The 19,881-nt window shown below is 42.1% G+C and overlaps 1 protein-coding gene across 1 annotated transcript in view; it reads right to left on the minus strand.

Annotated features, from left to right (window-relative positions):
* Positions 1-13,364: 13,364 nt before the first annotated feature.
* LOC125309395 (leukocyte elastase inhibitor-like) overlaps positions 13,365-19,881 on the minus strand; it is a 14,002-nt gene continuing 7,485 nt past the window's right edge. Inside the window, 6 exon segments of the mRNA XM_048266291.1 lie at positions 13,365-13,990; positions 13,993-14,047; positions 14,175-14,342; positions 14,762-14,904; positions 15,125-15,242; positions 15,417-15,557. Of these exon segments, the coding sequence (XP_048122248.1) occupies positions 13,647-13,990; positions 13,993-14,047; positions 14,175-14,342; positions 14,762-14,904; positions 15,125-15,242; positions 15,417-15,557 (969 nt within the window). The 3' untranslated portion in view covers positions 13,365-13,646.

The following is a 19,881-nucleotide window of genomic DNA, read 5'->3' on the forward strand; positions in this document are numbered from 1 at the left end:
TGCAGGTACGTTGTTTATACTGTTAATGAATCAATGCTTGTTGTGAATTCAATGGAAAAAAACTATACGATGTGTAGTGAAACGTGTGCCAACTCTGTATGTTGTTTCTTCTGCATGATTTTATGTTTGTTTAAACTAAATTGAACAAGCTATGCATTATTTTATCTATGTTCAGGAATAGCATAGACAATGCTAGCCAGTCAGAACTAGTCTGCTGGAGATTTGGGTATGCAGTCGTCATCGTCTAATCTCAGTGGATTCTTTGTTTTATTTGTGAATGCAGAGAAATAAAAACAGTGAGAAGAGTTCGTGTGGAGTCATACATTATCATCACAATTAACACCTGCACTAGAGAGGGTCATTACACCTACTGCATGTCAGAAGCTTCACGGTTTCTGTTTCCGTACAAGATGGGCACATTCCTGTCTCATGTTTCATGAACCTGTTCTTCTAGTTCTGCTTTAAGTGCTTCTTTTGCCAACTTGTCTGCTTTCTCATTGCCCTCAATAGGCTACCTGTGTGCGCTGGAACCCAAGTGAACTGTAATTATAGATTCTGTTGAGATATCCTGAAAATCATCTGATGAACTTCATCTAAAAGATCCTGTCTGCATGCAGATTTACAGATTTGGATGCTATAGGAAGAGAGTGAACAGAAAACAGATTTATATGGCTTCACTTCTTCCACCCAGTATTATGACATTTAGGAATGTATACAGCCACAACTGTTTTACCTGCTGTTTTTTTGATGTAAAGATACTGTGTCATCATACATTACTTCTAGATGCTATAGGAAGAGAAAGTGAACAGAAAACAGATTTATATGGCTTCACTTCTTCCACCCAGTATTATGACATTTAGGAATGTATACAGCCACAACTGTTTTACCTGCTGTTTTTTTGGATGCATCTGTAAATATTTGTACTGTGTCATCATACATTAGTCTCTGCTCTGTTTCTAAGGAAGTTCCAAAGACAACGTCGTTCTGTACACTTTGATACAATCCTGTCTTGAATTATACTTTTTATCCATGTTTAAATCGATAAAGTTTGGCTCTGTCAAGCGCAGCAAATTATCAAAGAAGCACCCTCCGCGGACCAATGTTCTCCCAACCTGATCAACATTTTGGACAATGAGTGTCATCCACTCCACAGCACTATTACAAAGCAGAAGAGCTTGATCAGCTGGAGACTTCGCTCACTGCCTTGCACAACAGACAGACTGAGGAAGTCATTTTTTCCCCACGGCCATTGAACTGTTTAATGCTTCACTTAAAGGAACCGTATGTAAGAAATGTATTTCAATTCATCATAAAATGGCCCTGATATGTCACTAGACATTAAGAAATCATGTTCATTTCAAATACTTATATCGCTGACAACAGTAGTCCGGCCAGGATATTGTCATTTAAAAAGTGAAGTTGCAGCCCTCAACTGATGTTGATGTTGTCTTGTTGTGTTTTGGCCTGATGCGCCACCCTCCACCTGTCTACTAATCACGAAGTCAGTAGTGTTTCGGCATCCAGGTTGCCAGCTCTGCTAGTCAGGGGGGAGGGGGAGGGGATACACCGCTCTACAGTAATTTGAAAGTGATTGCAGTACCAGTTTTGGCCACAATCTTACATACTGTTCCTTTAATCATATGATTAGTGTTTGTAACAGCTAGTTACCGCATGCATATGGATAGCCTAGCCTACAACTTAGCTATTTGCTACCTAAATAGGCCTACAATGGCAAGCAGTTTTATAAACGAGGCATTAGCATTAAATAAAGTAGGCTACCTATATCATTCGCATTTTCCATTTGGACCCACAAACTTGCTTCCACCTTCAAAGTGTATGGCAATATTTAAGTCAAACAGTAAAAGACGCTTTGAAAGTTTAAAGTTTACTGTTGTCATGAAGAGCAGGCTTTCAGCTCTCTGTTCATGGGGGACGGGCAGTCTGCATGTGAATTGCAGCGTCTCCAGCGCTGCCTGTGGACGCCTGTATGTAAATAATGCGGGGGGAAAAACTATCGGCGAACGCAGCCGCTTATCGGCCGATGCCGATACACGTAAAAAACGCAAATATCGGCCCGATATATCGGCCGGCCGATATATCGGTCGATCCCTAGTCTTAGTAGGGGGGCCCCCAACCAACCTAAAAAAATAAAAAAATAAATAAAAAACCCTTTTCATCATGAACGCTTGAAAAGTATAGTAAATTGTAATAATATTCTTAAGAAATACGTTAAAACATTGACCCAGCAGTTAAAATGTCCAGTTCATGGTTATGTCCCTACACATACACCCCCTACTACCACAATGAAATGGACTAGGCCTAGTCTGTAACGTGCGTTGCGCGAAAGATAAACACAAGGACGTCTTGGAAAGTGTTGGCAATTTAGCGACTTTGTCGCTAGATTAAGTGACTTTTGGCCATCCCTAGCAAGAAAAAATGGCATCTAGCGACAAATTTGCTTACTTCTTGCAACGATAGCAAACTCTGTTTCATTGTTGAAACGTCAGAAAATCTCCCCTCTCATGCCAGTTTCGTTAGTGAATTAGGCCTACATCGCGAATTCGCCCAAAGCGTTGCCCCACGATAATAAAAGTTACGACTGATTTATGTGGTATCAGCCCGTGTCATTACACGGAAGTATATGTTCTATAAATCTAACAGCTCAGAAAACTTCCCTGGAAGGTGCAGCAACAACGAGACGAGAGCAATGACATGATGACAGGGAAACAGGGACACGCTTGCCAGCATCGTTCAACAAGCACATTGAACAAAGGAAAGTAGGCTACAACTTCATTCACAAAGTAGATAGTTTAAAATCGAGCATACAAGTAAAAAAAAGTAGAAAAACCTATAACATTTGTTTAGGCTATGCAGCATGTTGTCAATGCAGGACAGACTGTCGGCTGGAGTAAAAAAAACAATTATCTCGGTCTGTCCGAGTGACATTTAAGCCTATAGCCTATATCCAAAATATAGCCATTACCGGTTAAATTGTGTAGGCTACCCTATGGTGAAGCTATAATCAGATGTCATGCAGTGCAAAGCAGATGCAGCAGTTGGGAATAGGTTAGAAATGACTGCATTTCAACCACCTGATGCTCGTTCTGGTGTAGGCAGAAAAAACCCCCGGATAAGATAGTATACATAAATGTAAAGTGTACCAATTAATACTGTATATAAGTATTAAAACAATAATATTTCAAGAAGTTGCCTATAATATAGGAGAAAAGCAAACAGGCGTAGGCCTATAGGGGAATTAAAGGGCCATCACCGGGGTTTTTTTGGGTGGTGGGGAGTGGGGGTCGGGTTCTCTGTTGGGCTATCGTGACTAGTTTGTGTAGTGCTACATTTTGTGTGTTTTCTGCTTTCCATCTTCATTTTGGAGTAAAGCAGGGTTTAAAGGGGAAGGTTTTTTTCTCCTCTCCAACCTTTACTTTCCCGTAGATTAGCTTTACCTGCCTCTCCACCATTCAGTCGGTAGGCTACATTTTTTTTTTCGTTCTCTTTTAAAGATCGGATGGGGGGGGCCCATACATACCTTCGCCTTGGGCCCCCAATTTGCTAAATCCACCACTGGGGTTAACACAGCAATACTAACTCGTTGCAGTGTGCGATATATAACGGGCAGTTCATTTCACGTTTTCAGAATTAGTCTTCGGATGGAAACTTTCCCATTTCAGTCAGCTTGTGTTCGAGCTCGCAAGCTGTGGTCGCTGACGTTTCCTTATCTAGCCTACAGCAAGCGCACACATCAACAATAACAATCAAAGTGTTCTCGTTGACTGAAATGGAGGGAAATCTGTGATTTTGTTTGATATTGACATGGCAACGAACCGAAGAGTCAAGCAAGGTGGAAAGTTATATAGGCTAAATTACTCAGATAGACAAAATATTACATTTTGAAAATGAACGAACTAAAATAAAATGCATTTTAATTAAATAGACTAGGCCTACTCATTAATTATTTTCAAAAGCTGAGCCGCATCAGAGGGATCAAAGAGCCGCATGCGGCTCCGGAGCCGCGGGTTGCCGACCCCTGGCCTAGGTGTATGCACTCATAATGATTCTCTACAACAACTTTTTACTGCATTGCCATGAACAAAGTAGAGGCAAAAAAGGGGTTTCTTTGTTGAACAAATTGGGATGCAATGTGAGCCTTGAATTGGATGCCATGCAGGAATTTGCTAGGATCTCAAAACCGGATTATGAACATGCTTTGCCATAGAGAAACACACGATAGCGTTGGATTATAAACATGCTTTGCCACAAAAACAGACAAAAACGTGGGGTAAGTCCAGCTATATGAAGTTATTATTTTGAAGGATGTACTTGGTATCAAATGATAGCTCTGTGTCTCCTCTTTCATCTGGCATGCGTGGCATATCTATCCGATCACGGGTCCGCGAGTAATTCAAACGAGAGTAATGGGTGTGCAGCGTTGGTTTGTGTACATGACGTTATTATTTTGCAGTCACTTCGTCTGTTTTTATAAGCCAGAAGGATCGATGTACATGGTACTGTCGTGGAAAATTAACCACTTTCTCGAACCTCCAATCTCAATAAGCACTCTGATGTCAAAGGACCCGAAGGAGAACACCAAGACAAGAGATGCTGAAGACTGTTGATTCTTTATTTGCCGTCTTGCAGTGAAGATACAATTCTAACAGCATCAGGACTGGACCGTCAGGCAAGAGAGCGATGGGTAACAGCTGCTTCCCCGATGAGATCTGATCTGAATGTGCCTGCACTCTACCTTTTATGCTTCTAGGGGCCTGGGAGATGTCTCTTTCTCCTAAGAACCCAGGCCCCTTTTTAGCCAATCAGAACGTTTCTCGAATTTGGAATATTGGTGGAAACTCCTCCTCATTTAGACATTAAAAATATGTATTGGCCAGGTTCTATGTGTAATTACTTGTTGCTAGGTAGGGCCTGTATTTGTTTTGGCTCTGTGAAGCACTGTCACCTAATTTTACTTCCTCTTTTTACCTGCCTTGACATTTCAATGTTATGACTTAGTCTCTAATTTTTCAGCAAATGTTGCATGACATTGTACAAACAGTATTAAATCAATCAATTGGTAAATCAAATCAGCATACACACACATGTATATGATCAAATAAAATCACCACAGTACCAATGAATAGCCCTGTGTCTCCGCTTTCATCTGATATGCTTGCCATATCTATGCGATCACGGGTTCGCGGGTAATTCAAACGAGAGTGATGGGTGCGCAGGTGAACGCAGAGAAGTAATATGATGCAATTTTATGATTTTTTTTATTTTCATACTTGATCGTACAAAGTGCGTAGTCTCGTTGGAAAGCCCCACTTCTGCTCTGTCACGCAATAAAGGTTTCAATGAACAGTTCCGGAGCAATATAACAAAGAAGAAAGGGTGTGTTTTTTGACGCACTTTGCGTCAAATCGGGTTCTAAAAAATTAACGCGTATGCTTGGTCCTTACTGCATCGCGATTAACGGCTTCTACACACAGTTGCGTTCCGTCAACGCATGCCAGTGGGTGTTCCCGATGGTAGCTATGCAAATGACTTGAAGTATAACCGTAATTTTATTGGTTGGTGCCGTCCGTCGATTGGCGTGATTGGCCGGTGCCGTCTGTCGGTGCAGCAACAGCTGAACTTCTCAACGCGAGCGACGGGAGAAATGCGACGCAACGGACCCACAATTCAGTTCGGCAACGGATGACGTGATCCTATGTAAAGTGAATGGGATGCGTCTTCAGCACTGAAACGCACGCAACTGTGTGTAGAAGCCGTAACATGTTATGGCTGACAGCCCTATTACAAACATAACGTTAACCATCTACTTGCTTAACTAGTTGTAACTGTCGCTAGCTGAAGTTTACTGTCGTATAGATGCAAACCATGTTCAATCTTTCTGCCAATTAACATTAGCCTACTATAACTTCATTGAGTAGGCTAGGCTAAATGCCAAACTCCGATGTTGATCCGTCATCACTGCACCCTTGATTGACGTTTACCACAGTAGCCATAAATATATGCGGATTCTTTGAACTCTTTTGAACACAGATCCGCTGTTTATAAGGCCATAGCATAGGGCCTATGTACAGATGTACTGTTTGTACAACAGGGCAGGAGCACGCAAAATACATCATTCAATCTCTATGGACGAAATTCTCGCTTGACCCACCGGCAAACGCGCTGAGACCAGGTCGGGGGCCCCCTAGCAGCTCGGGGCTCCAAGCAGTTGCCTGCCTTGCCTGTTGACAAGGTGTGCCTCTGAGCATATCTTTATTTTCTTCAATGGTCCTCATTCTTATAGCTAGCTCTTCACTGGAGAGCTTCTGTGAGCTATGTATCCTTACAAAGGATTTTGCAAGCATCTCAGCATTTTCTCTGCTGGTTACTGCCTCAGTGCCATTATCTCTTACTGAAAAGTCCCTTCTTATGGCCATCTTTCTGATCATTCCCCATGTGTCCTTAACCTTTATTCCTGTCCCAATATTAGTACAGAAATCTCTCCAGTATTTCCTTTGGGCTTCTCTAGTTCGTTTGGCTTTAGCCTGTGCTCTTTCATGAATGAATGATTAGATTTAACCATTTTAAGGGTTTTATTCCTGTTATTAACAGCCTCTCTACACTCATCAGACCACCATGGGCCCATTTTCTTCTTTTTTGCTCCAGATTTTTTACCTATTGTTTCCTCTGCTGACTCATGTATTATGTTAATAATCATATTGTTCAACTCCTCAATGTCGTCACTCAAATTTGGCATGAATTAATTTGCTGCTAGTTTTAAAACTATACAGCCCCCAATTGGCCTCTTTCATTCTCCATCTTGGAATCCAATTTTCTTCAAAACTAATATTTTAATTCCTTATCTTTACCCAGATAGGATAGTGGTCACTGCCCATTGCATTGTCACTGCTCACATCCCAATGTGCATACACCTGCTAGTTGTTGTGATGCAAAAGTAAGATCAATTGCAGATTCTACACCATGAGCTGCGTCATACCTAGTGCCTCTTCCATCATTATGATACACTAACTGATTATCATCCATAAACTCCCCAATGATACTCTGCACACTAACTGATTCTCATCTATAAACTCCCCAATGATACTCTGCACAATGACAATAAAGTTGAATCTAATCTAATCTAATCTAATCTAATCTAATGATATGCCCATCTCCGTCTGCTCTAGCACTTCCCCACAGGGTATTATATGCATTAAAATCTCCACATACTATAACTTTGGAGTTTTCCACATCACATACACTCTCCAACATGTCTCTAGTTACTTTTTGACAAGGATTACAAAAGTTAATTACTCTGATTTTTGTTTTGTTGACCCATGCCTCAATTATAATTATCTCAAGGTCTTCACTACTGTTGATAGCTCTATACATTAACCATGTTGGATGAGCAAGGGTTCTATCCTTACGCACTGCTGTATAGCCATACAATGTAAAGTCAAGTGAGGGTTTTAGCCAGGATTCCTGAATGCAGATAATGTTAGGTTTGACTGATTGGTCCTGAATGTGCTGTTTGCAATTAGGCTCCTTACATTCCACTGTAGAATGGTTAGCATCATTAATCTAGTAGTAATAAGTGTTGCATTAATGATCTCTACTGACATGTCTTCCATTTCCAAATACTTTTCTGCCGCTTTTGCAATTATCTTAGTTCTCTCTGTTCAGCTACATGCTTGGGCAGAACAGTAAAGGATTTCCACTATAAACGCTACAAACTCTCTTTTCCACTATAAGTGTATACTTGGTAATATTGCAACATTGACATTCTGAATTTGAACCGCTCTATTATGTGCATCACAGCCTTTGTAGCAGCACTATGCTCTCCTCCACAGTTACAACACTTGATCTGAGCTCCTCTCTCACGTTTCCTGTATTCATGTTCCCCTCTGCATTTGGCACTACGGAGTTTACCCTTAACAGGCTGCTGCAATGTGCCCAAAACGCTGGCATTACCCTTAACAGGCTGCTGCAATGTGCCCAAAATGCTGGCATTACCCTTAATGAGGATGCAAGGCTTGGATTTAGGGAGCTTGGTGTCTCTAACACACGCTACGGTGCAATGGTCATTGATGTCGTTAGAGAATACCCCTATTTCTTTATATTTCTGTGGAGTGTTGGTGAGTAGGCCTATTAGATCTATTAGGGTTGACTTACCTGGAAATGTTCTATTAGGACGGGTAGGGGAGGAAACAAGCTGAGTAAGTTGAGATTTAGCTCATTACAGATATTTTTCAGGCAGTCGGAATTAGCAGAGAGCCAGTCCCAGTTCAGATCTTCCATGAGCACAAGTTCCCGATCCCGTAATTCGACTAATACATCAGCCAGAGAATTTAAGGCCTCCTTAGCAGCAGAAGGAGGCTTGTAGCAAGCAATGACTGTAAGGAGGGATGTGGAAGAGAAAGAAATATCAATAGACAAAAACTCAAATATCTTAGGACGGGAGAAAGATTGAGTTACTCTGCAATAAACCTGTTTTTAATGTAAATGGCAACACCACTGCCCTTACTTTGATGATCACTACAAAATAAATTATAACCAGTAATATGGATAGAAGAATCAGAAACAGATTTCTTCAACCAAGTCTCAGATAAAACCATAACATCAGGGTCTGAAGTAGACACCTAAACCCTGACTAGGTCCATTTTTGGCACAAGACTTCTAACATTCATGTGGAGGAAGCCAAGACCATTTCGCTCTTTGAAATCAGATGGGGTAGGTAAATTAATACATGGGGGTGTAGGCCCAGGATTTGGCTTAATGTTACCTGACATCAGAAGAAGTAGAATTATTAAAAGACAATCATGGGTTTTTGACCCAAGCATGTTTGTCACATTTCCAGATGATTAGAACCTTTTAATCATTGTTTTAAATGTAAATAAGCATTTTCAACAAAGTACCTAGTTTTCATAGACATTCTCTGACTTACAAATGTCAACACACTTTCTTTTTATTTAAATTTAGTGTATTCTCTTGTCTTTCTGTTGTTGAAAAATGACTAGAGGATGTAGCCTCTGTGTGCCTTTATTTTCATACCATAGTGAAAAAGAAATGAACTACTTCTGAAAGTTCACAGACACTTTGACACTTTAACTTAAATAAGTTGAAATTACAAATGCTTCTGTTAGGTCTTATATATAAGATTTTTCAGGGGTGCCAACAGAGGCGGACAGAGTACACAGCTTCATTACCTGAGTAAAAGTACAGATACCCTTTGCTAAATTTTACTCAAGTACAAGTAAAAGTACAACAGTCAGATGTCTACTTAAGTAAAAGTACTGAAGTACTTGTTTTTAAAAGTACTTGAGTATCAAGAGTACAAGAGTAGCCTACATTTTCTAAATATTGCATTACTACTGCCACAGTTTACATTTACAGAAACGTCCTACATGGAGTTATGAAAAATGTTAATGTTAATACCTTGGAGAATGTAAAAGGAATTGAAAGTAAAATCAAGTAATTTTCATCTTTTTACCATGTTGCCAGGGATGGGCAGTATTTCTAATACATGTATTTAAAATATGTATTTTAAATACAAAATACTATTTTGTAATTGAAACACTTGAAGCGAAAACTACCTACTACCTACCTAAACTATCAGAAAATTGAAATAGTCTGGCGAGGTGTGGCCACAGGTTGGCACATTCCCGCGATGTACCTGCTGCGTCTTCATCCATTGTTTCGTCCATGGTTTCATCTTGTATCTAAATCTGACCATGGAGTTGACTTTGGCAGAAAGCTGATTGCTGATAGGCTGTCCCAATCAGTGGCGCCTGCACAATCCAATCACGTTTGAGAGGGAAATAACAAATTGAGGGTTTCCGAGATTTTTCTTTTTCCCTTTTTTTTAGAAGAAGTAACAGGTACTCACGGTTATGGATAGAAATGTAGTGGAGTAAAGAGTACAATATTTGCCTCTCAAATGTACTTGAGTAAAGTCATGAGCAGGGCCGGCCCGAGGCATAAGCGAACTAAGCAGCCCCCCAATCGAGTTTCTTTCTTTTTTTTTTTTTACATAATAAATAACGTAAACAAGTGACATCAATGAATGAATAAATGAAACAATTAATAATTCAAAACAAGAAAATTCTGATTTCATGATCAATATGCCTGCCTACCTCTACTGTGTCTGCCAGCCTTTGAGTCATGTGCATAAACTAGACACCTCGGGTGCATAGACAATTCGTGCAGACACTGCATCAAGTTCAAAAATCGGAAGAGACGGTAATGTTAAGAAAAGTCACAAAAAAGGACGTATCCCTCTGGTGCCGAAAACAGAAAGAAGAAAATGACAGAGGAGGAGAAAAACGAGCAAGATACAGGTATGTTTGCATGATTATTTACAGTATGTTTTATTTACAGTATGTTTTGATCTAATATAAGCCATCACCAGAGCTAAATCCCCGCCATCAACAGAGAAATGTCTCCATTAATATATATTTATCTAGGTGTATTTCAGATGTCAAGGATATTGGGATTGTTTTGGATGTTCAATCAAGCATGTAGGCTACCCTAGCCATAGGTGGGCTTATGTTGTAAATTAAAGTTAGCTAGCTGACTGACTGACTGAAGTGGACATTAGCACTACAGTAGCTACATGAAAACGTAGCTGAAGGCAAATTTACCACAGAGGGATTGTTTCTGATTTCGCACCTGAAAGTGTTGATAGTTTATTACTGTTCTATAATATGTGACATAGTGGTAGCCTAAGTCTGATAGCAACAGCAGGCTAAGCCCAGGCTCCCAGTCCCAACCCACTGACTAGCGTGACTCTGGGCATCGGTAACGTTCCAGCTTCATAGGCAAAGATGGAACAGTACGTGCGCTCTGCTCTAAGATCTTTGGAGAGAGATGGTAGTGTTTGAGAAAATATACCATGTTGAGTGGGGAGACTTATGTGATGAAATATTAGGGTAGCACCGCTACATCACTTGCCACTCACTTGCCACATAATCAAATGTAAGTTTATACATTTGATTATGTATGAAGTGATGAAGTGCTAATGATTCTAATATTTAGGCTGCAATAGATCACCATGTTAAGCGTTACTTTTGATTATGCCTCATTTGCCAATAGAATATGAATTGTTACATGTGGAATTGCTTGTTGATGAGTGTAAGTAGTGATAGCAAAATAAACTCATTCTGCTCAATCAAATATGCAGTTATGCAATATTTTTTTTTTTTTCAGAGACACTGTTGAAGTACTTTGGAGCACATCTCTACCACTAGGCTACCTAACTCTACCTCATCAAGTGTCTGCCTCCATGGCTGATGACACAGAAGGTGAGGTTTTCTTGATGGCAAATGGTTACATAGCCTGTTAATATGACATGACACATTTAACATAGTTTTTGTTTTATTTATTTATGTATTTATTTAATCATTGCAGGTTCGTCCACTGCAGAGTTACAGATACCTGAAAGCCAGGAACGAAGTAGGAATAAGTATCTATTTTTTGGGACATTTTTATTTTTGATTATTAATGTTTGTCTATTTTGGTTTTATTTTGTAGTTGAAGATTGCTCATTTAATGCACATTTGCGGATTTGTTCTGCAAACCTGTTGAAAAACAAGTCATTAAACGGATGTACTTGTTTACAACAAATACAAATGCTGTTGTATTTTGTTATTTGTCAATTCAACTTCAGTAAACCACCCTTAGTGCTTCACTTTGAATATGAATGTTTCAAATAAATCTGTGATTTTAGTACCCTCTAAGATTAAAAGGTGACAGGGTTGGTGTAAATAACAACTAATACATTGGTTTACCAAGCACATGGGGCCAGAAGTCTAGAGCGGAGCCCCAAAACATTTTTGGCATGTGAGCAAGGATGGATTACTGAATGAGCCTACCGAGTCCTTATGCATCTGTGTCCAGGGGGACAGTAGTTCATAATCAGTCACTGTATTAATACATAACCTCACTGTATTAATTTATATGACATTATAGTGTGAAGTTGTCAATGATCGCCAAGCACAGGTGACTCTGCGTTGTGGGAGGGGGCCCCCAAATCAAATTCTGCTTAGGGCCCCCAAAAGGCTCGGGCCGGCACTGGTTATGAGTACTCCCCAAAAATGATACTCGAGTAAACAGATCCCTCAAAATTGTACTCAAGTAAATGTACTCCGATACTGTCCGGCTCTGGGTGCCAATAATTGTGAGCAACGGTGTTTTCGTTAAAAATATTTATTTCTTTATCAGATTTTCCTTTTTCTCAGAATAAATGAGCTTCAAGGGTGGATTTGTCCTCATTGTTTTCATTGTGGGAGCACAATAAATCACCAAAAGATTATTATTTATACTTCTTTTTAGTCAACTTTACCAAAGGTGCCAATAATTCTGGAGGGTACTGTAACAGCTATATCATGTTCCTACATACAACATCTCATTTCATTTCATCCTTGTAAATGACGTCACTCGTCAGGACCAATGAGGGAACTGGGAGTGGTCGAAGGAAATCGTGAAGCTGTCCGCGCGCTGTTGGAAATATATCAATTGATTATAAACCCCTGTTAAATCTAATAAATCTGACTCCGCTCAATATTAGAAAAGTTTGGGTTCATTGTAACATTGTTATCCTTAGTGGGTTGATACGCTCACAATACATATTGTTAATGAGAACTCGTTTTCTTGTGACACGCGCTCAAACTTAGGAATTTATACTATAGGTCTCCTCCATCTGTTGATTAATTGGTAGGTTCTAAACATAACCGTATTGGTCTGGAAGTGGTCAGAGGTTACATGCTGATCGGGACTGCTATATTCATCAGCGTGTTAGACAGTCAAGCAAATTCCTATGCTACAGGGGTCAGGCTGTGCTAGGTTTTGTGACCAATCTAGGACCATCGCTGACAAACTGCCCACCGCTGTGTAATGCTTGGTCATTTCATAATAACATGCCAGCTCCCAGGTGATTTAGTTTCTACGGCGGCGATAACTAATCCCAACCGTCCATTATGCTAGTAACGTTACCTAAACTGCTACTCTGGACTACAAGTACAATAGTAAGGCTATGCAGGTCAGGACATCACAATTTATTTGTCAGGTACAAGCAATTCATCCAATACATTATAGAAGGTACATCTAAATGAATAATGTGAAAGTTAAGAAAACAGGTTAAAGGAACATTTAGGAAACCATATGAAGCAATCAGAGAATGAACATACCAGCTCAGAGGATGATGGCTACACACCAGAGTGGTGCGGGAGATTCTGACTACAGAATGGCTCCTAGAATGCTCTGTAAACTTCACTTAAATAGGCTACCTAGTTTGTGGTTGGTTACATTCACATGATTGGAGGTCAGCTGATTTGGGATCACATGGTTGGAGGTCAGCTGATTTTGGGTCACATGAGAAGTACTTTGATGAGACTTGAGACCATTGTTGTAGTGAGAGTGCATTGATCAAGACATGACAATGTACACATTAATTACATTTCCTGCTTCCTAGTTAGTTTCTCCTGTGAAAAAGGCAAAGGATAGAGATATAATCAAAAGTTGTTGTAGCAGCAATATGTGACAATGGGCCCACCATGAGGTCATACCATCATGTGGTAGGGTAATTAATCAACAGTTCACATGATCAGGAGTTTGAACAGTATAGAAACATTAGGACTCCTTACATTCTCAGCTTAAGGGGAGCTGTAGCGGCCGTAGAAGAGGACGCTCTGGGTGGGGTTGTGTCGGATGAAAAAGAGGAAGGGGTGGTCCGCCATGAACCTCTTGGGGGGCGGCTTGGAATTAGAGAAGGAATTAGACGCGACGACAGCCGTGGTAGCCGCTGCCTTAGTGCCCTTCTCATTCACCTCCACAAAGGACTTGTGCACGACATTGGACAGAACAAGGTCGTCGCAGGGAGACATGCCGGAGAAGTCACACTTGCTCTCGTTGAAGGCGTCCGTCATTCCCATGCTCACCAGGATCTCCTTGAGGTCGTATTCCTCCTCCAGCTTGAACGTGGGGAGACCCACCTGCCCATCATGTCTGGCTTGGTCCACTCCACAAAGTTCTCATATGTGAGCATCTGCTCCAGCTGAGAGAGAGAGAGAGAGGGAGAGAGAGATGGTTGGGTCTCTACCTCTGCATGTCTAATAAATAGATATTATAAACTGCTCCCTCTGACACGTCTGTGCACTGCACTGCCAGGTTTGCCGTTTTACCTTCTCTAGTCCAGTGGTGTTGTCCTCCATCTCATTAGGCAGCATAATGAGCATGCTCAGATCTTTGCCCACGTAGGGCAGCTCCAGAATCTGGCACTCTGCGTCAGGAATGTAGGTGAAGGGGAACTTGCCCTTCTGATGCATCATTTTAACAGACTTGCTTTCATTCTGAACACAGAGACACGGATGTGATACATATTCACACACGTCAACCAATAATATTTTGACACACACACACACACATATGAACCAATCTTTCTCTCTCTCTCTCTCTCTCTCTATATATATATATATATATATATATATATATATATATATATATATATATATATGCCTTGCCTATGCCCGTCAAAAGTTTGTAATACCCTAATTGACTGACTTAACTAACGACTTGTTTGTGATTTTTAATAATATTTTTGCATGGTAGGAAATGTTTTGAAATTCTGTTTAGGGGTCCCTCAGACCCCACCACAGATTTGGTCCCCCCCAATGCTGACATCATGACTACGGCCTTGGTGTCTGTGTGTGTGTGTGATACAATATGAACCAATGTATATCTATACACACACACACACACACTTGCTTACCTTTTTGAGCTTAAACTGAACTTTTTTTGTTTGAATGCTTTTGAACTTCTTGTCCCAGTTGCCTTTGAAGTAGATTGCATTTACTAGCACCAGTCTGGTATCCACATCCAAAACTCCTTGGGCCAAGAGGTCCACGATTTTGTCTACAATCAAAAGGAATCAGTCAATGAGAGATTGATGAAAGACATGAGGAGGTTTAATGACTCAGCAGAGCATAGAACCACTACTGAGAAATTAAATGAGAAATGACTGAGATCATGCTTACTGGCTGAATAACAGATCTTTACACGGATACTAAATAGTTTGAATTGATTTATAATATTTTGAACATGTTTGCTGTTTTTGCCCTGAACTCCTGATTACTCTGAGTCTTTTCCTCCACCCATTTGTTGATGTTCACTCGAGCTGCCTCTGCATTTGTACGGAAGTCAACAGTCTCCAGCTCAGCACAGTAGTGTGTCTTTGTGTCAGCAAGGTATTTCTGAACAGTGGGGGAAAAAAACTCTGATGATGAACTCGGACGATATCAAGTGAGATCCACATGGGACGATCATCACATTGATATCCGATATCTCCTTTGGGCTATTCATCATAAACCATGGGTGTCCAGTGTTTGGTTTCACACAGAATGAAAGTGCAGACAAACTGGTCTTACCTCAACAAACTGGAGAGACTGCTCTCCGTAGAGGCGATTGGCCAGACTCAGGGCGTAGGGGGCGCCCTCTTTGTTTAGTTCAGCAAAGAGCTTACTGAAGCCAACATGGACGTCATCCTCAACTTTGTGAAGGTTCAGGGACTACAGTGAAAACAATTGAAAAAAAATATTTGTATTTTAACTAGCCACACAATACTGAAGAGTAGTTTCCATGTTATGAGAGAACCCTAGAGAGAAACTGTCTGGTTTTAATCTATACTGTAGATGTAATGAATTTACACTGATGCAATTGTTACATTTTTCCTGGAGTGTTTTAAACATGGCAATATGTTAAACCAGAGCCATATAATGGTACCTTTATATGGCTCTGTGTTAAACCAGCACATGGTTTTGCAATAGGGTTCTGGAACCAACTGTCCCAGTTCTAGGGCTCTTGCAATAGGGTTCTGGAACCAACTGCCCAAGTTCCAGGGCTCTTGCAAGCTGCAACTGCCCACCAACTACCAGGCTGGATCCACCTTTTGGATTTTGTGAAAAAGACCAAGGGCTTATCAGAGAATGACTCCCCAATGGAAAAAGTGACAAATCATGGCCATCCGAGAGCTAGTTGGCGCATGTGCTAATCGAAAAGCACTAACAAAGGGGAACAAATACACATGTGAGCCAATAACTGCATGTAACCACGGTATGTGTCTGACCATCATTGCTATCCCCAGAGTAACTAGGGGTTGAACAGACAGGGTAATACATATAAGGGTAATGAATAAGTTTATGACAGTGTCATCAGAGACATCAGTTGGCAGCCTCCTCTTCCTACCAGCTGCATGTAAAAGGGGGCTGAGGTAAGATAACACAACTGACCTCAACAGTGGCTAAAGCATTTATTTTATATGAAATAACATATAGCCTATAAGGCAAAAAGCACCCTTGACCACTCAAGCCCAGACACAGCCCACTTTACACCAACCAGCAGTAGACCAGTACAAAGCCCAGATACAGCCCACTTTACACCAACCAGCAGTAGACCAGTACAAAGCCCAGATACAGCCCACACACCAACTGGGACACCCACACCATGTTACTTTGCTGAAAGACCCTTTCAGATGCCCTGGTTAGTCTTCCAGAAGGAGAAGTCACTTGTATAACCTTCATCATTGCAGCAGGCAGCTGGTGCACCTGGACTTGTTGGTCTTGGTCTTGACCTTTGCCCTGCATATTTTTTTTGCCCTGCAACGGCTTAAGTGGCAGGACAAAACTCAGCACCTGCACATCATCATTGAAAGTGGTGGCATTTTATGGCATTAAAGGGACACCAGACAAGCCTGATGCTTTTTCTCTACGAAACTCCCCCTCGCTCGGTCTGAAGCTCTTTTCCTTTTCTTTGCATCTTCCGTCAAGGGTTTCGCTGCTTCTTAGCGGCTCTGCCATTAAAACACGTTTGCAACAATAGCTAAGCGTTTAGTTAGCCTGCCTCTGTGCTGTGGATGCAGGATGAAAACTGATCCTGCGATTCGGTAGTGCGATACACTGAACTTGTGTTGGGGATATTCTTCCTACAGGCAGTAGGGGTGGCGAGAGAGTCTTCATTTTGCCCTTTAATGAGTCATTTAACCGTATACCGATTTACGAAGATGAGTAATTAACACGAAAACGTTGCCTGGTGTCCCTTTAAAGGTTAATTTTATTAGCACAGCATGGCAATAATCAACTTGACAGAATCAGAAAGTAATTCCCATCTTATCCAATCATAAGTTTGACCCTGCAGGGAACAGCTGCAAAAAAAAGTTAGCTGTAATAACACAATAATGGTAAACTTGTTTTTTCATAGCACTTCAACTGAGCAAGTGTACTGCATTTCTGTACAGAACTTTGGAAAATTTGAAAAACATAATTGCAAATGGGTTCTCCAATGTTTTCTCAGTTAGCCTTTTAAAATGGGCAAATCTGCCTTTGAAACATTAGATGAATAGCGGTTTGATAATGGACAATGTAGGTGTTGCGATCAGCCATTTCTTTCTACATCAGTCGAGAACCATGGCCAGCCCCGGTGGGCAAACTTTTGGTCCATGGAGCGACTGGTCCTGCGCATACTCAGACCCCAGATACGCCATGCACTAGACCCGCTACAGTTTGCATACCAGGAGAAAGTGGGCGTGGACGATGCCATCACTACACAGGACACACTCTCACCTAGACAAGGGGAAAAGCACTGTGAGAATCATGTTCTTTGATTTCTCAAGTGCTTTTAACACCATCCAACCCCTCGCATGCGCACGCGGCGACCGGCAGGAAAAGTTTGGCTGTTAATGTTTTAATCGTGTTTTATTGTTTTACGTCTGTTGTGTCTGGGATAATAACATCCCAAGTGACTTTAACTGGGCACGGTGCTTTTGATTGAAGCGACATGGATATTTTTCGCATCGTATCGCTATTTTTGCTATCTTTTCTGTTTTACCTGGATAACATCTCTGCCTGCCTGGCCAGGAGGCAATACAGCAGAAGTGAGCTGCTGCAACTCAACTTCGTGAGACCGGCTGGCGTGCCAGACATCACGCTACAGATCCCGGGTCTCATCCGAAGATATCCTGATAACACCTACGGAGAAATGGTGGGAAAGAGGAAAGCGAGGAGGCGCTCGGCTACGACTGAGGAAGATGCGACTTAACTCGGCTACGACTGAGGAAGATGCGACTTAACTCGGCTACGACTGAGGAAGATGCGACTTAACTCGGCTACGACTGAGGAAGATGCGACTTAACTCGGCTACGACTGAGGAAGATGCGACTTAACCGGCTTCCGCTGCCGTCAACGATCCTGGGGAATGTCCAGTCCCTAAGAAATAAAATTGATGAACTCCAGGGGAATGCCCGCTTCCTTAAGGACTACAAGGACTGCTGTGTGATGGCGTTTTACGGAGACATGGTTAACTGAATGCGACCAGGACTCAGACCTGATGAACAGTGGCTTTGGAGTACCGCACCGCCTGGATAGGAACAGTGAGGTGATGAAAAAAACCCAGGGAGGAGGGGTATGTCTCTATATTAACCAAAGATACTGCACTTCGGTAACAGTGAGAGAACGCATCTGTACTCCTGATGTGGAACTTTTATCAGTGTCGCTACGCCCCTTCTACCTACCGCGTGAGATTCCCCAGCTCCTCATTACAGTTGTGTATATCCACCCCAGAGCACACGCCCCCTCTGCTTGTAAAACTGTGTATGACGTAGTACAAACACGGCAGTCTATCTCCCCTGACGCCCCGGACCCGGTTTCCCTCAAGAAGTCGGTTCCCAATTTCCACCAATATGTAACCTGCCCCACCAGACGTGATAAGACTCTTGATCTTTGCTATGGGTCAGTAAAGGAGGCATATAAGTCACTGCTGCTACCTCCCCTGGGCCACGGAGACCACAATTGCGTGTCTCTCATGCCCACATACAGAACTGTTCTGAAGAGGGAAAAGGTCTCTACAAAGGACATTAAAAATTGGACAGAAGAGTCTGTGCAGTGTCTACAAGCCTGTTTCGACTGCACTGACTGGGATATGTTTATAAAGGCATTGTCATGAGCTCTCTCTCTGCCTGGTAACACGCGCTGATTAAAGTCTGATGACCTCCACCTGTTCCTGCTCTGCTCTGCCTCACCCTCGTTTACCTACCAGCTGCACTGCATTCACCACTCATCATGCCGGTATATAAAGCCTTGCTTTTCAGTCCACACTTGTCCAGATCGTCTGCAAACCCGCGCAGTTACCTGCCTGTCTTGGAAACGACTCTTACTCTTTGCCTGTGAACCCAGACCAGCTCATTACTTCTTTGATCTCCAGCCCGGTAATCTTGACCTGCCCTCCGTCTCTCTTCTACGAATACAGCCCTAGCCCTTGACTGTACTGCTTGCCGTTTCAATTGCTGTTGTGTGTGTGTTTCCCCAGGACTTCCCGGATCATCCAGATCCTGCCATTGCTGCTTTCGGCTTTGGGGAACACACACACGCCAGACTCTGGAACTCCGGAACCCTGAAACCCTGTAACCCCCAACCCTTAAATAAACATTCCTAGCGTGGTGGCTTTTTGTGGTCCTCGTCCTGTTTGGTGTCTGACAGTGCGATCTGACCAAACATGGACCCAGCCCGCGGTCGAACCAGCATGGAAACCGGCCGAACCAGAACCACCCACCGCCATGCAGCGCCTGGAAGAGACTGAGAGAGAGAGGCAAACCATGAAACTGCTGACACTGCCTCCCTACTTCAAGCTTACGCCTACCAACAGCTTCAGCAGTTCCAGCAGCAACAGCAACAACTTGCAATGATCATTCAACTTCTCACCGACCCAGCACCCGGGTCTCCTGCCCAGTCCACTGCTGCCGTGGCTGCGGGCCCCAGAACCCAGGATGCGGGCAACCCAGAGGCGGTTCAGCGGCGACCCAACCAGATGCGGGCGTTCCTGACGAGCTGCGTGTCCAGTTTA

The sequence above is a fragment of the Alosa alosa genome, chromosome 16 (genome assembly GCF_017589495.1).
Source record: "Alosa alosa isolate M-15738 ecotype Scorff River chromosome 16, AALO_Geno_1.1, whole genome shotgun sequence".
Lineage (NCBI taxonomy): Eukaryota > Metazoa > Chordata > Actinopteri > Clupeiformes > Clupeidae > Alosa > Alosa alosa.